This window comes from Ochotona curzoniae, unplaced genomic scaffold (assembly GCF_017591425.1).
Source record: "Ochotona curzoniae isolate NIBS_2020 unplaced genomic scaffold, NIBS_Ocur_1.0 contig_4501, whole genome shotgun sequence".
Taxonomy (NCBI): Eukaryota; Metazoa; Chordata; class Mammalia; order Lagomorpha; family Ochotonidae; genus Ochotona; species Ochotona curzoniae.
The window spans coordinates 17,008,526-17,025,911 of NW_024466307.1; the positions used below are offsets into that span (position 1 = coordinate 17,008,526).

The window sequence follows — 17,386 nt, forward strand, 5'->3', positions numbered from 1 at the left end:
ACAGACATTCCCTGTAAAGGTAAAATTCTGACTTATCTATAATTTTATTTTTTCTCCATCTTCACATGTTATAACAAGTGGAATGGGAAAGCTTATCTGCAGTTACAAGAAACGTTCCAACACCCACCAGCAGCACAGACACACTGGATTACTTCACACAGATCTCTCCACTCCGCTGGTCACGACCAGCTTCTTACTCTTCTCCAGACACATCTCATTACCTTAAACATGCAAATAACTAATTCCGTAATCATTTCAACTTCTGACCATGAAGGCAGAGAGGCAGACAGAGCTCCGCACACACGAATGCTCTGGAGTGTGCCTGGTTTGCTTAAAAACATGCTTTTTCTACAGAAAAATACACACAGGGTCAGTGGTGGTTCAGGCTGGGCTTTCCCCGACCCACGGGGAACAGTGCGCACTTCTTTCCAAATCTGCACTCAGTGCGTCACGGGCAGAGCTTGAGATAGGGTAAGGCACATCACTTGCACCACAGAAATTCACACATATTAAAATGAGGGGTTTTTCTTAAATCAACTGTTAGACATTTACCACTGTTAATATGTCACAGGAGGATTTAGGTTTAGTATCTAAATAAAATCCTATTCTTATTAGATATTCTAAGATTCTACTAATGGCAAATACTGGCCATCAGGTTTTAAAGGATGACTACAAAACACTCAAAAAGCTTCAGTTAAAAATTACAAGCTCTTTCTATTTGAATTATCACAACACAAATATACTTGGACAGCTGAAAAATGGAAAGGATTAGAAAGTCTAACAAAAAGAAACTTAGAAAAAAGTAATCAGTCCATATTATTCCTATTTCTTAATCAACAAAACAGAGTAATAAAGTATATACAGAGGGCTGCTGGGTGGATCACAGCAGTCCACAGCATGAAATCAGCACTATATGTTTGCTTGACTTTCCACTATTACACTGTTATCCACCATCCATGATATGACCCCACACAAAAAAAAAGGAAAAGTAATTACTTTATAAAAAATTTTTTTTAAAATAGGGAAAGGGCCCAGCACAGCAGCCTAGTGGCTAAAGTCCTTGCCTTCCATGTGTTGAGATCCCATATGGGCACTAGTTCATACTCGGTTGTTCTGCTTCCCATCCAGCTCCCTGCTTGTGGCCGGGGAAAGCAGTAGAGAATGGCCCAAAGCCTCAGGACCCTGCACCTGTGTGGGAGACCTGGAAGAAGCTCCTGGCTCCTGGCTTCGGATCAGCTCAGCTCCGGCCATTGTGGACACTCGGGGACAGAACCAGCGGAGGGAAAATCTCCCTCTCTGTCTCTCCTCTCTGTAAAACTTTGACTTTCCAATAAAAATAAATAAATCTTAAACAAACAAAAGGACTAAAAACAAGCACATGAGAGAACAATCCAACTACTAACCTACACTAAAAACAATCTGGTCACCATGAGAATCTGTCTTTAAACGTGATCTGCACACACTCACAAAACATTACGTAAGCACAAAACTGTACATTATAGTCCTTTGAACCATCTGAAGAAACAAACACAGGGTTTGGTTTTGTTTTGTTTAGGGAAATAAAGACACTTTCATTAGGTCAAATTGAGTGTTAATTATGACTAAAGTCCTCACCTGCTGCCGACTACTAAGATCCAGCTGCTTCCAGAACTGGAAATCTAAGCAAAGGTCACGCCAGTACTTGCAAACCAACGATGCGGAAAGGCAACGCTCGTCCAGGGACAAATTGGAAAATATCTGTGAATGAAAAAAAAGAACCATACATGTACTAAGCATCTTCAAAGCATAATATTTAGGGAAAAAAAAAAAAACGACTTTTTCCAGAACAGAAAAGCACTGTGAACATGAGCAACCACTCCTGGAAGTCACTGCTGGAGACCATGTTGAGGAGGAAGCGCGGGACGACGCTGAGAACGTGAGCTGACGTCACCTTTTGCATGCAAACACAAAGAAGACTTGAAGTCAAAAACTGAGTTTAAAAAATACTTACCTTTAGGGGAAAGGATAGGAAAGAAACAGAAATCAGAAAGACATGATAGGATAGCTTTGGAAACATAAAAAGATACTACATCTTTTTCAGAGAAACTCAAAGCCTAATCTAAGCCTGAAAAGGGGAAAAACACAAAAAACACATATATCAGCTGTAAAATAGTCTACAAGATTTTCTCAGCAGGACTCCTCAAAAAAAAAAAAAAAAAACCAAATCAGGGCTATGAAAAACAAGAAATAAATGAGAAAATATCTCAATCAGAAAATGAACACCAGATCAGAAGCGGGTGCTAACGGCAAAACTAATGAAAGGCAAATGGGCTGGTACAGTGGCTCAACTGGCTAATCCTCTACCTACAAGCACTAGCATTCCACATGAGTACTGGTTCACATCCCGGCTGCTCCACTTCCTGCTTGTGACTTAGGGAAGCAACAGAGGATGACCTTGCAACTCTGCACTCACATGGCAGACCTGCAAGAAGCTCCTAGCTCCTAGCTTTGTATCAGCTTAGCTTCAGCCACATGGACACTTGGGGAGTAAACCACAGGATGGAATATCTTTTTTTGTCTCTCTTTATCTCTGTAAATCTGCCTTTGCAATAAAAAAATAAATAAATAAATCCCTTAGGCCTAGTGCAGTAGCCTAGTGGCTAACGGTCTCATCTTGCACATTCTGGGATCCCATATAGGTGCCATTTCGTGACCCGGCGGTCCCGCTTCCCATCCAGCTCCCTGCCTATGGCCTGGAAAAGCAGTAAAGGACAGCCCAAGGACGTGGGACCCTGCACAGTCACGGAAGCCACAGAAGAAGCTCCTGGCTCCTGGCTTCTGGCTCCTGGCTTCAGATCAGCTCAGCTCAGCTCTGGCCATTGCAGCCATTCAGGGAGTGAACCAGCAGATGAAAGATCTTTCTCTCTGTCTCTCCTCTTTGTAAAGATTTGACCTTCCAATAAAAATAAATAAATTTTAAAGAAAACAATAAAAATAAATCTGAAAAAAAACCCAAACAGTATATATTGATGCTAGTTTTGCCAAACACAGTAATGTAACAAAATAAAATTCATATAAATAATTAATGAATAAATCAAAACAATTAGGTAAAACTGGATGAAAAGTTATAAAAACTCTTCATATTTCTAATTTTATGCAAATCTAAAACTATTTAGTACCTAAATATTATGCTGTACATCACACATGCAAAACAAGCACATACATATATGCAATATTGAAATTATTATATAATAAGCTATTCCTAAAATGTTTCCCTTCTATTTTTACTTTTATAGTGCAATTTCAAAGGCTCTTGGATTTCCTCTGTCCTCTCCCCACATTCCCTCCCCTCAACTTATTTCAACCATGTTATTACAGTGCTATAGTACTTCATGAGCAGTCCGTCATTCTCTTATTTAAGTTGTCCTGACATCGCTGGTACAGACAATGGCAGAAAGTCCAGCATCCTACTGCTAAGATACATTCAACAATTTCAACTGGAGTCCATCTCTGACTGTGAAGTAGAGATGTACAGTGCATTGTGTCTTCACAACTGGATATGCTAGTCTCTATATGCAGTTCTATACAGTCCCTTAAATAAGAAACCATGGAACATAATCAACAACAGGAATAAAGATAAAACAAAAGATTCACAGCCCCATGGAGCTAAGTGACATGATACTAAGCAACCAATGTGTCAATGAAGAAATGAAAAAGAAAACACAAAATCTTCTTGGAGAAAATGATGCTACTGTGTTATATACCAGTCAATGAAGAATTTAATAACAGACAAATTATTTTGAAGAAATAAAGTTATAAGCATTTAAAAAACCAGAATCAGGGTTAGAACCAATATAGAGTTTTTAACAGACACATCTGAAATGATTTGATAAAACTAAAGACAAAACAGATGTTAGGTCATTTGAAAGAAATTATTCCTCAATTTTCAGGCTGTGATTACACTATAGTTAGACTGATTTTGTGATCACATTAGTTTTTAAAAGCTACCATCCGTTTTAGATAACCATTTTTAGTTTTTAATGGCTAAAATGATGTCAAAAATACGCTTCCAGGTACTTTACTGGAAACAAAACAGTGGAAGATAAAGCAAGAAATTACATAAAGGACATATTTAGAGAGTTCATTACACTTATTTTCAACTTTTGTTCATGTATGACATTTTTCAAAACGTTGAGAATCTTACAAAGTACATGTTCTAAAATGCTTAAGGTTTTTTTTTTGTCTAAGTTATCACTTAAATGGATAATTATGCTTGTATAATTAAATATCCAATGCAATGGATAAATAGAAAGCATTCCAGTAGATGTCTGTTGTCTCATAAGGATTCACTCATTCCAGCCAGAGGAATCTGAGAATCTGCTTATTCTGCTCCGCCCTGTGGACATTTCATTTGGCCATCTGAGGTGGCAGAGCTGTTGCAGTAGAGACCATCATCCTCATTTCTTTTAGCACATTGAAACTGACGGAAACATCTGCTAATTCATACTTAATCTTGTAAGCATCCGAAATTCAGGTAACTTTTGCCTGTCTCTGTTTCGCCTCCCTAGAGCCTGACACTCAAGCATAATAGATTTTGATGGAACTCGTGATTCCGACTCTGGGTCTATTTTGTAGAAGTAACACGAGGTCAGCTACTTCACCACTGCCTGAGGCGCGGATCAGCTTTCGGAAATCCCAACACCTGCCCAAATGCTGTAAGGTTTAACCAAAGTTTCATCATATATTATCTACGCAATCTCAAGCAAATGATCTAACCTCCAAGTACCTAGATATATTTATCAATACAATAAAGAAAACAGCATTTACCTGGTAGGGTTATTCTTACAATTACGTATATAGATAAGGTTAAGTACTGTGGCACAGTGGGTTAAACCACTTACAGTTCCTGCATTATACATCTAAATGGCAGTTCCAATTCTACTCACTCCACTGCCCATTATGCTTCCTGCTAATGAGATTGTGAAAGCAACAGATGATGGCTCAAGTACTTCTGTTCCTACTTCCTACATAACACACAGAGATGGTGTTCCTGGCTCCTGGCTAACCAACCATGACAGCTATTTGGGGAGTAAATGACTGCATCCAAACTCTTTCTGTATGTTCATCTCTCTCCCTCTTTCTCTCTTAGTCAAATAAACCTTGGAAAACCAACAAATGATTATGGATAAAACTGTGCAATAAAGTAGCAGATAAATTATACTATGAGCTAAAATAATTTATAATGCCTTAAAAGTAGCAGGCACTTAGCTATAATCTCCAACATATTTCCAACCTCAAGTCTCCAGAAAACAACTACCTTCCCTTCACAACCATGGTCCTTGTCAGTGAGGAATATAGAATTTGCATTAAAAATCACCTAATGGAAAGAAGCCTTTCATTTCTACTCCTTAAAACAACCCCCCAGACAGCACGCTACAAAGCAAGCTCCTTGATAACAGATGGACTGTGGAGTGCAACCAAATTGTGAAGAATCTGCTGGGGCTCCCCTGGCCCCTTTTAGCCCATTGCTTGGAACTGCGGGTGCCCCTGTGAAGAACAGCACATCCAACCAAAAATCAGATAAAAAAACCTCATCTTTTCAGATAGTAATCCAAGAAACTGGGCTTCTTAAGATGAAGAACCTAAGATGAGTCCTTGGTTTTGGTTTTACTTTCCCTCCCCTTTTGCCCTTCCTAGCCCCCTTGCCATAAGCCTATATGAAGTCCCACATTGGAAAGAAAATTTTTTCTCCTTACAGGAAACAAGAGTCAAAAATTTGACTATGGGGAAAATAGACATTACTGAATCTGAGGAAAAGAATTCAGTAAGATTGAAGAAAACAGTCTAAGCACCTTTAGGGCGCCATGAGGAAAGGTAACTCAAATATAATTAAGGTCACATAAGAAGAGGAAAGAATGAAAAAGGAAGAACATTTAAAGAAATAATGACTAAATCTTTTTAATCTTCATAGACTTTTCTTTAAAAACAAGAGAATAAGCTCCTGCTGGTTTATTCCCCTCAAATGTGTAAGACTGGTTCTTGATTTTCTTTTTCATTTCTTCAGCAACGCATTAGTCATTCAGTAGCATGTTATTTAATTTCATGGTGTTGTTAATTTCTTTATTTTCTTCCTGTTGTTGATTTGGTTTTGTGGCTTTTCATTTAAAGGGATGTATAGTAACTGTATAATGGAGACTATCATATATAGCAGCAAGTAATTTAACTTCATGGCATTGTAAATTTCTATTTTTCTTCCTGTTGTTGATTTTGTATTGTGGTTTTTCATTTAAGGGGATGTATAGTAACTGTGTAATGGAGACTATCATATCCAGATGTGAGGATACAATGCAGTATGCATCTCTACTTTTAGACAAAGATGGACTTCCAATGAAACTGTTTACTATATGACAATAGGACGATGGACTCTCTGCCACTGTCCATGCCCACAGTAATGGACATATGACTGTGTATAAAGAACTATACTATAGTAACGAAATAGAGGAACTCAGTGGGGGAATGAATTGGGGAGAAAATAAGGGAAAAATTATCCGTAAGAAGGGGAGGGAGCCACAAACCAGATAGAAAGATAGAGGGGATCACAAACCAAGGTAAAAAAGAAGGAACCCCAAACCAGATAAAGTTTGGAGAAACTGTGTGAAGATTTGCGGTCCTCTTCTGAGGATGAGGAAGGGGAAGAGGATGGAAATGAGTTTGCTGAGGATCCTTCACCCGTAGAGCATGTGCCTGTGCCGAGCAAAAATCTCCTTTGGCCAGGCACGGAGCCCTCTGTGCCACCTGTGCCATCAGCGCCATTAATTCTGGGCGCAGATGTGAAAGATTTACAGAAGCAACTTTAGCGTCTCTCCCTTCAGCTGAGATAGGATTAGCTAAAGCCCAAGACAAAATACAACTTGTTTCTCCATTTAATTATTTGGGATTTCAACTTTTTCAGATTTGTATTAAACACCCCCAAAATTTCCACAGCCACAGGAAAGTTGCAAACTCTTAATGATTTTTCAAAAATTGTTGGGGGACATTAATTGGATGAGACCCAGTTTGAAACTTACTAATGCAGATTTGAAACCTTTGATATTTTAAAAGACGACTCCTCTCCAGCATCCCCTAGGGTGCTGACTGTGGAGGGAAGTCAGGCCCTAGGAAAGGTTGAGATGGCCATTGAACAAGCTGCCCGGAATCCTCTCTGTGCCTGTAGGGGCTAACGGAGAGACCTCTGTTGGCCTAATAAGACTAAAAGAGACTTTGGCATAACGGCGACCATCGTAGCCAGTATTATCACGGCGTTGGCAGCCGCCACTGTTGCGGTGACCCTAGGACAGACTACAGCTACTGCGGAGACCGGAGACTGTGAACAAGCTCACAGAACAGACAGCCTGAGTCTTCTTTCAAAAAAGTGCATCAAGTCTTTCACAAGATACATCACTCGTTCTTGACTGAAACATTCAGATGTCTAGGAATAAAAGAGCATTTCATCTACCTGGAAAACAGAACATATAAAAGGACACAAGCTAATAGCATAGTTAATGGAAAAAGGATTAAAAGTTCTTCCCCTGAAATCAGGAGCAACATCAATACAGATGTTCTAACTCCTTTCATGCACTCTAGTCAGGCTAATCAATCAAAGAGAATTTAAAAGGCATTTGGATGAGAAAGTAATTAAACCATCCTCTACTCACAAGATCCAAATGTCTTTTATGTATTTATCCAGATTTACCATTTGGATCAGGATCTTATATAGGGAGAAAGAAAATTTCTTGAGAATAAATACCAAAAAAAAAAAATTGTTTGATTCATTTGAAAGGCAGAGAGAAGTAGTCCCATCCACTGGTTCACTTCCCAAATAGTATGAATATCTCCGCTCAAGCATTAATTCTTGCTTACATTTTTCAGTCTGGCTTCTTAAAGAAGTCCCCTTTTCTGAACAGCTTAATTTTCTGCTAGTTATTTGGCAAAGGTCTGCTCAAACCTGCTGAGTGTGAGGATCTGTGCGTTGAGTTAGGAAAGGCACATTTGAGACCTGACAGTTCTCCCTTGTTCCCTGCGAGAAATGCTCAGATCCCCCCGAACACCGGCATGGTTTACCGTAAATCAGCAGGTACAGAGAGATGCTCACTTCACGCTTCACCGATCTGCCAGGTCTCCCGTCTGGGAGCTCGTCTCAATTGGCACCATGGCCTCAGACTACCAAGTATATGGTGTTTCCTTTTTTATTTATCCCTAGCAAGTTCACCACTTTTATTTGACAAATACACTGAACTGAGTCAGCCCTCTGGCAACAGAACTGCTGGCTTTCTCAACTACAGTTACTGCCAAAGGCACTGGGGCAGGAGGTCACAGCAAGTGCTCCGTGCTAGCAAGTCACAGACTTCCACTATTCTTACCTGAAGCTCTTACAGTTTTCCTAAGAATAAATGCTCCCTTGGTCCTCATTTGGTTAAATCATACAATTCAAGCAGCTTTGGTAATTTGCCACCTTTATATACATTATTTTAACTAATGTAAAATAACTTTATATACATTTTAAATGTCTATATATTTAATTATTATAATTACTAAACATATTACAAAGAAAGGACAAAGGACATACTAACTTTTCATGCAGTTGTGCCTGAAAATCCTTTTTATGGGTAATTCTACACTCAGCCTTCTGATGTAACAGAAGAGAAACTAAAATATTAAGGAACCTAAACCATTTGTTAAGATTTTAAAACTAGGTAGTTTACTTGTCCCTTATTAAATAATGTGAGTAGCTGCTTTCGGCACAGCAGTCAGGATGTCACTCGGGATGCCCACATGCCATGTCCAAGGAGCTGGGCTCAATCAAGTCCCTTTCCAACTCCAGCTGCCTACCAATGCACACCCTGCGAGGCATCAGGTGACACTGAATGCTAGGGCTCCTGTCCCCAGGGGGGAAGACCTGGATTGGGTTCCAGAATTTCTGGGCTCCTTGCTTTAATCTGGCCCAGCTCTTCCAACCATTGAGGAAATGAACCAGCAAATCAAAGGTTTCTGTCTAGCTTCCTATCAAATAAGCAAAAATTGTTTTAAAAACTGAGGCATGGTCACTGGGAGAGAGAAGCACCTTGTCTGAAACATGTCTGCCTCTGATTTTGTCTGACTTTCTTTGAACGTATTTTCTTTTGTAAAAGGGAAATAAATGACTGCTGTAATCCATAAATCATTGACTAAATCCGGATGAATCCAGATTACTTCCGCTTATCCTCGTGAAAAAGAATGTAAAAAATGAGCAGTAAGCATAATATAGGTATTTAGCCAAAGCAAATAACTGTTTTAGAATCTATTATGCCAAAGTGAAATGGCTTCACTTATCTTCCCTTCCTTTTCCTCTTACCAGGCAGTACTCAAAGTGGACAAAGACAGGCTCAAGGTTATCTCCTTTACAAGTACTCATTACAAAGCATCACATCCCCAGACTTCTTAGAACAGGAGAAAACAAATCTCATTTTTTCATAGCCTAAAAAAGTCATCTAATCTCCTTCAGAAAAGAAAACTTATGAACCTAACTTTTTAAATGACCGAAGGAGGAGGGCTGGGTGAGAGAGGAAGAGAGAGAGAGGGAATAAAGAGAAGACCCACAAAGATCTCCCCTCTGGGCTCCCCTCCCTAAATGCTGGTAAGAGCCAATGCTGTTAGGGTGAAGGCTTGAGTCGGAAAGGCATTCCAGCTCTCCCAACTACTTCACTATCCCCGCTATCTGCCACAGTGGTCACGAGCAGGAAACTGGATCAGAAGCAAATGCTGAGAATGTGACTATTCATCTCTACAACTCCTTCCATTGGAACTGATGCCTTAAATCAAGCATCATAATATTATATGTGTGTGTGTGTGTCTCCTCTGATCCACTAATAACTGCATTCTAACTTTAAAAAGAGGTATTATGTTGACTTTCATTAACATGTGACTTCACTTCACTTTCCACGGGTGTGTTAACTTTCTTTCCAAAGCAAGTTTCTCCACTAAAACTCACCCTAGACCACTAAAAGTTAACTTTTGGTAATAATCCTTTGATTAGAAAGTAAGGATTTAATTTCTACTAACACATTATTAGGGGTGAATGCATGGAGGATTTTTAAAAGATGGCGCCAGATTTTGCATCTCCCATCTAGTTTCTGCAAGCAACAGGTATGCTGACAGGTAGCAAGATATGCAAATATACAGAACATAAAACCTCTTACATGTAAGGAGCAGGCACTGTGGCAGCGGTTCGGCTCCTTGGGAACCTACATCGAGTCCTTGCTCCAGGTTAGGAACAATGTGGGAGGCAGTAAGTGATGACTCATGTACCTGGGTCCCTGCCACCCACGGGGAGCCCAAGATGAAGTTTCAAGCACCCGGCTTCATCCTAGCCCAGCCTGCACTACCAGAAGCAGCATTTACGGAGTGAACCAGCAAAGATTTACCATCTCTAATAAATAAACGCAGACCTGCCTCAAGATATCAAGATTCTGGGCCAGCATGGTAGCCGAGTGGCTGAAGTTCTCGCCAGGATCCCATATGGGAGCCAGTTCTAATCCTGGCTGATCCACTTCCCTTTCAGCTCCCTGCTTGTGGCCTGGGAAAGTAGTCGAGGACAGCCCAAAGGCTTGGACCCTGCTCCTGTGTAGGAGACCCAAAGAAAGCTCCAGGCTCCTGGCTTCAGATTGGCTCAGCTCTAGCCGTTGTGGTCACTTGGGGAGTGAACCAGCAGACAGAAGATCTCTCTCTCTGCTTTTTCCTCTTCTCTGTAAATCTGACTTTCCAATAGAAATAAATAAATCTTAAAAAAATAAAAAAAAAGAAAGAAAGAAAAAAAAAAAAAGGAGAGTTCCACTGCTATCACTTGGTAAAACTGTTTCATGGCGGTAATGTAGTACCAGCGGGCAGAGCTGTTAAGGAAGTTATAAGGACAACAGGCAGCAAAGGGAAAAGCTAGTTTATTCGATCCAACACAACGCAGCAACCAATTACCCACTGTCACAGGAGTAGCCACTGAAGAAAAACACCACTCCCTAGGTTGACCTTTGAAGCATCATTCTCTGCTTCTCAAATTTCTTAGACTATGCAACTCAACCCTACAGATTCAATCATAAATGAACCTCTGATTCACAGGTGTTTAGAGGTCACTGGATGTAAAACCTTTGTATTTCAGAAAGCCCTTTCCTAAAAATCCCCGACATGCTCTTCAGTCCTTCATAAAGAACATCTGAACAGGGCCCCAGGCCTGGAAGCACTCAGGTGCCGCCCACCTCCCCCGGGCCCTGCCATTACTAACTCCGCAGGTCAGGCTTGCACTTTTCCAGCCCCATTTCTTTACCTTCAAAAGTCCCTTGTGGTCTTAACACTGAAGAATTATGGTTTCCAGGAAAGTTTATTCTTTCAATAACAAATTCAGTCCATTTTTAGATAGTTCTAATGATTAGAAAGAACTTTGGAAAATTCCAAATATTTTTCAAGAAAGTACTTTTTCTTTTACATTTACTCTAGTTTTTTAAAAAAATATATCCGTATGTGTGTGTAGAAAATAACTCCTACAAGCATTATTTGTGCTAGCAAAAACAAACTTTGAACGCATCCATTAATAAATAAACACAACAAGATATCATACTGTGGAATGGTAAGCAGCAGCTTTAAACAATGACACAAACTATATACTCAATAGCAAGGAAGATGGCAAAAATATTCTGTTAACAAAAGTTGCAGAGCGAAAAAAAAAACCAATTTAACTTTACAGAAATTTTAGATATGCAAAATTCAGTATGGTAGCCACTGACCACATAAAGAAAAACCAAATTTTAAATCCTAGTTAATTTTAATCACTTTAAATCTAAATGTATGGGGCTGTGGACAATTTCTAAGGTAATCCTAGAACTAAACAATCTAAACTAGCTAATTGTTAGTTATCTCTGGAGACAGACTAGCTGAGAGGGTAGGGACGCAGTAAGGCAAACTTTGGCTTTACCTGCCTTACATAAATGTTTTAAAGCAAATAATGGCTATTATTACACAGAAGTACAAAAAAGAAAAAGTCTTGTTTTTTTTTTTTTTTGATTTATTTTTATTATTTTTTCATTGGAAAGGCGGATATACAGAGAGGAGAGACAGAGAGGAAGATCTTCCATCCGATGATTCACTCCCCAAGTGAGCGCAACGGGCCGATACTATGCCGATCCGAAGCCAGGAGCCTCTTCCGGGTCTCCCACGCGGGTGCAGGGTCCCAAAGCTTTGGGCCGTCCTCGACTGCTTTCCCAGGCCACAGGCAGGGAGCTGGAAGGGAAGCGGGGCTGCCGGGATTAGAACCGGCGCCCATATGGGATCCCGGGCGTGCAAGGCGAGGACTTAACCACTTGCGCCACCGCGCCGGGCCCGAAAAAGTCTTGTTGATAATGAATGAACACATAGTTTTTCTCTTCTGCCCCACCTGGAGAGACTGGACAAGCATGGTATGGTAGTTTCCTACCTCTTCATGCCCACCCCCCAAAAAAAGACCCTTTAAATCAAACTCCCTGCCTTTGTTTTGCTTTGTTTTGTTTTGACAACCAAAGTAGCTTGCTGGTAGTAATACTGCAACTTTATGATGGGAGCAGAATGCACTTTCTGAGAATATTTTCTAAGGGATGACGAATTTGTCTCTCTGCAACAACCCTCCTGACAGTGGGGAGAAGTGTTACAGCTCCCTAAGTTTTCTCCAAGCCAAGCTCTCCAGTTCTTACCAGAAGCAGAGCGAGAACCTTTGGACACCACAAGGCTCTCCTAGGGCTCCACCACACAGTGACACAGGGCAGAACCTTCCATCGAAGACACAGCCTAAGCACCTCACTGATCCTGCATGTGCTTCTTGGTTTAGTGTTGCTGTGATGTAGGCCACACCTGCACTTATGGGGCGGGAGTAACGAACAGCTATGCACCGCAACAGAGCTCTGCCCCCCAGGCTCTCCTGGGCTTGGCAAACACTGGGGGAGAATGTCCTGCCAGCCACTCCAACTTCCCTTGCGCTCAAGAGAGGCAGCAACAAGAGCCCGCACAACTCTAAGTTTGTAATGCAAGAAAACGGAAATCTATGTAGCCTGTCCAAATATCCCAACACCACATGGCAAGCCCAGGAGTAATTCCCAAAGGTTCCTTGGACCCAGTTTTCTACAACCTACAACAAAAATGTGAACAAGAACAGCTTCTAATGGTTACTCTTTACTCTAACGCCACTTCTTTTTTTTTTTTTTTAATTAGAAGTTTCTAACTCTTGATGAAATGGTCTAATACAAACAGAAAAGTCTTTGGTTTTGGTTTTGTTTTGTTTTTTCAGTCTTACTTGCCAAATAACGCAGGACTCAAGACTCCATACCAAAGATTTGTTGATATTTGATTCATTCATGCCATCCAGTCAGCCCAAGATGTTCCCCCTGAACACACACGCACCCCACAGGTGACAGCCCTTCCAAGGAAGAGTTCAATCATGATCTTCCGATGAAAGCTTCTCTCTTTCCCTGTATTATTCACAAGAACATTATCACCACGGGGAAGTCAAACAAAGTGCGCTGGTGACAGTAACAATAGTAATGGATGCCAGATACTACAGTAACAACGAAAGTAACTAAAGTCTCCTCCCCCCCCCCAAAAAAAAAGTAACCAAATTCATTCTTCTCAGCTAACTATGGTTAGTCTTAAGTATCATCCTTACTGGGGAAAAAAAAAAAAAAGTTTTTAAGCTCCAGAAATGGAAGGGTGGGTAAGAAGACAGGAAAATCCCCACATTAAATAGCTTAATAACAACTGCACCACAGAACTAAAGTTTGTCACTGACAGCGATAAAAGTACAAGTTCTACTTCGCAGCTGTGACACCAGGTTCTCAAAGGACACTTCACTCCCTCTACCCCACTCCTCCTCCCCCCCAAAATGCAAGTGAGCACCCTGGAAGCTGTTCCCTCTTACAAAAGAAGCAAGACAAATGCCAGGTAGCTTAAGCAAAGGGAGGCCAAGCATGTCCCAAATTCCCCTCTTCCAAAGCCCGCTCAGCCCTCTGCTGGGGCATGTGACCTTGTGCAAGTCACTGGCTCCCCCCAAGCCCCCTAGATGCTAGCCCCACAGCCACTGTCAGTCCTCCCGCACAGGACTCAACACTCCTGCATCCAAGAACCAACGTGTCTCCTCAGCGTGGACTGGAGCAATCAACCCGCATGTATACACAAAGTTCTAGCACAATCACTGAGTTTGGTGGCAACCGCTCAATACAAGTCAACTGGTGTTGCCACGAGCAGCCAGCACAACCTGTGGGGGAAACCTCTCTGCAGGTTGAAACGGGAAGGGGCAACCCCTTCAGCACCCAGCAATATCTCACACACTCTCCAATAACAGATGACCCCTGAACGCTAGGCAGCCGACCTCAGCTATTAAAAGACCTTCGGGAGACTTCCAGGTCGGTGCACTTCACCACACAGGCCCCAAGCAAGCCCAGGACCCCCTCGGGACGTCCCCGGGCGGCCGGGGAGCCCCCTCCTCGGCCGAGGAGGAGGAGGAGGAGGAGGAGGAGAGCGATGCGCGGGGCGGGGGACCGAGGAAGGGGAGGCAGGGCGGCAGCATCCCTGCGCCGGGCGCACAGACCCACCTTGAGCAGGATGGACGGCGGCAGCTGGTTGATGTCTGGGCTTTCGGGGGGCGGCTCCCTGGGACAGTCGCAGGGGTTTCCGGGGGGCTCCTGACAGCCCGCGTCTCTGCATTCATGCTGCTGCTGCTGCTGCTGCGGGGCGGGCGAGGGGGCGGTGCCCCCGGCCCCGGCGGTCTCGGAGGGGGCTCCTTCGGGGGACGAGGGCGGGGGGCAGAGCGGTGGCGGCGGGGGCTGCTCGGGGGCCTGGCAGCAGCCGGCGTCGGGGGGCCGCGGCGGCGAGGCGCCTCCCCCGGCAGGCCCTCCTCCTCCTCCTCCTCCTCCTCCGCCGCCGCCGCCGCCGCAGCCCCCGCCGCCGCAGCGGGGCTGCTTGCAGGGGGTGCAGGCGGGGACCCCGGCCCCTTTGCGCTTGCACACCATCTCGGGGGGCGTGGAGGGCTCGGCCGGCGGCGGCGGAGGCGACGGAGGCGGCGGCCCCCGGAAGAGCTGCACGGCGGCGGCGGGAGGCCCCAGGAAGCGCACGGGCCCCACGCTGGCCAGGAAGAGGCTCCGGCCCTGCTGCTCCCAGGCGGCGGCCGCGGCCAGCCCCAGCTCTTTACAGCACGAGGCCGGCGACGAGGCCGAGGCGGCGGCGGCGGCGGCGGCAGCAGCGGCGGCCGAGGATAACAGGAAGCGGCGGGCGGCGGCGGCGGCGCAGTCCTCGGCGGCCAGGGCCGCGCAGCGCCGCGCCAGGTGCTGCGAGGAGGAGGAGGCGGCGTTGTAGGCCCCGTCCCGCGGCAGCAGAGGCAGCGGCAGCGGCGGCGGCGGCGGCGAGAGCGGCGGCTCCTCCTCTGGGCCGGCGGGGGCGGGCGCGCCGGGGCTGTGCACGATGAAGCAGAGCATGCAGGGCCCGCGGAAGAAGCAGTCCCGGCTCCCGGGCGCCGTAGCCGCCGCCGCCGCCGCCGCAGCAGCAGCAGCAGCAGCAGCAGCCGCCGCCGCCGGAGGAGGAGAAGGAGGAGGAGGAGGAGGCGCTTTAGCCGGGGTCCGGCGGGGCAGCCTGAGGAGGGGACGCCGGCGGCGGCACCAGCTGCAACAGCGAGGCCTCTTCTGGCTCGGGCGCTTACGCGGTTCCTTCGACACAAGGTGGCCCATATAGAAAGGCCCCGAGGCAACGGCGGGGAGGTGGGGGCGCCGGGGCGGGGAGGGGGCGAGGCGCAGACGGGCGGCCTCCGGCCGCGCCGAACGGGGTCGCCCGGCCCGGCGCACACGCGCGACGGAGGGGGTGGAGTGGGGCGTCAAGCTGCGGGCCGCCCCGGGTGCCCGACGACGGGGCTACATGCTTTGCCCAGGGAAGCCGGGAGAACGCTGGGCGCGAGCTTTTTTAGGAGGTACGCGAGGGAAAGGTGGGGAGGGGGGGATTAGGGCTGGGATGGGGAGGAGAGGAGAAGGGGAGGTGAGGGGACGAGCGAGCCCCTGCCGGCTCGGTAACCAATTCCCAGACCCGGCCGGCCGGCTCAGTCAGTCAGCGCGAACCATTTTTTAACTGCGGCTCCTCCGGGGGGCGCGCGCGGGCGCGCTCGCTCGCGACTCGGCTGCGGGGGCGCGCGCGGCGCGTGCCCGGAGGGGCGGAGCTGGCCGCGGCGGGGCGCGCGCTCTTAGGGTGGGGACGCCGGAGCCTGGCTGCTCGCCCGGGACTTGGTGTGAGGTGGCTGCCTTGTTGGTGGGGGTGCCGCGCGCACCCCTGCCCCGACCCTCCCGTCGCCCCACCAGTCGCTCGGTGCCCTTCTCCAAGGCGGGAGGAGGAGGAGGAGGAGGAGACAGCTGTGTGACATCCGTTTCCACAGCCGCACTGACGTCTTGAGGTGTAAGTTCAAGAGCTGCCATTGGCCAGGAGCCGCTAGGGCTCTTCCCCTCACCTTCCACCCGCGTCGTCACCCCCCGACTCGGAAACTGAGGCCACTTCGCAGCCGTAAAGCGGGTTCTGCCGCAAGGGCCGATCCGATCCGGATCCCTGACCCGGCCGGCGTGGACGGGTGCCCAGCTGTGTCCTGAGGAGCGTCCCGCGGCTGTGCGACACCGCTGCTTTTCCCACTTGTTGCACAGGCGCTGCTGCTTTGCCACTACTTTATTTCGAAATGAGATCACTTAGCGAATCACCTACATGAACTGAAAGATAACAACGGTTTTCGCGACCCAGTGAGTCGCTCAGCAGCCCATATTACGAGCCGTAGATGACGGTTTTGTCTGCACCCTGGGTCTCCCGGCCGTCCCCTCATCAAATACTTGAGACATTACTTGAACTTTGTAATGGTGGTAGTGGTGGTCCAGATAAGCAAGAGGAAAAAAGGCTTGCAGGGAGTCCCGTGGAAGCTTGAGTGCTGGCGTGAGAGACTAGAGCAGTACCCAGGGTGGACACAAGGTTGGCTTCCAGGAGGGAGATACGTCAGGAGGTTTCACTACACGTAGCATGCTCCCTGGCCCTCAGCGTGGATAAATCAGAAACAAATGGGAGTTTTTCTTTGGCTGACAGTTGTGGAGGTTGGAGATGCCAGAGGTCTGGCAGTGAGGCCTGCATGCTGGGGAGAATGCAGATGGAGCCTCATTCTTGTCAGGAACCCACAGGTGCTGGGATTAATCCATTCCTGAGCTGGAGTGCCCCTGACTGTATCACCTCAACGCCGCCCTGCCCTCCCCTTTAGTGTTACAGTGACAATACAGTTGCAACCAACAGGTTCAAACCCTAGCAGCCAGTCAACAGGAGCTAAAAGGGGTAAGAAGTTGAAGAGTCCTTTAGGATGGATAGTATCTTTGCT

At 45.9% G+C, this 17,386-nt stretch overlaps 1 protein-coding gene across 1 annotated transcript in view; it reads right to left on the reverse strand.

Moving 5' to 3' along the window:
- FBXL17 (F-box and leucine rich repeat protein 17) overlaps positions 1-15,725 on the reverse strand; it is a 409,923-nt gene extending 394,198 nt beyond the window's left edge. The window contains exons 1-2 of the mRNA XM_040986132.1: positions 14,598-15,725; positions 1,615-1,737 (exon numbers count right to left, since the gene is read on the reverse strand). Coding sequence (XP_040842066.1) covers positions 1,615-1,737; positions 14,598-15,725 — 1,251 coding nt within the window. The remainder of the gene's footprint in view (positions 1-1,614; positions 1,738-14,597) is intronic.
- Between the last annotated feature and the right edge of the window lie 1,661 nt (positions 15,726-17,386).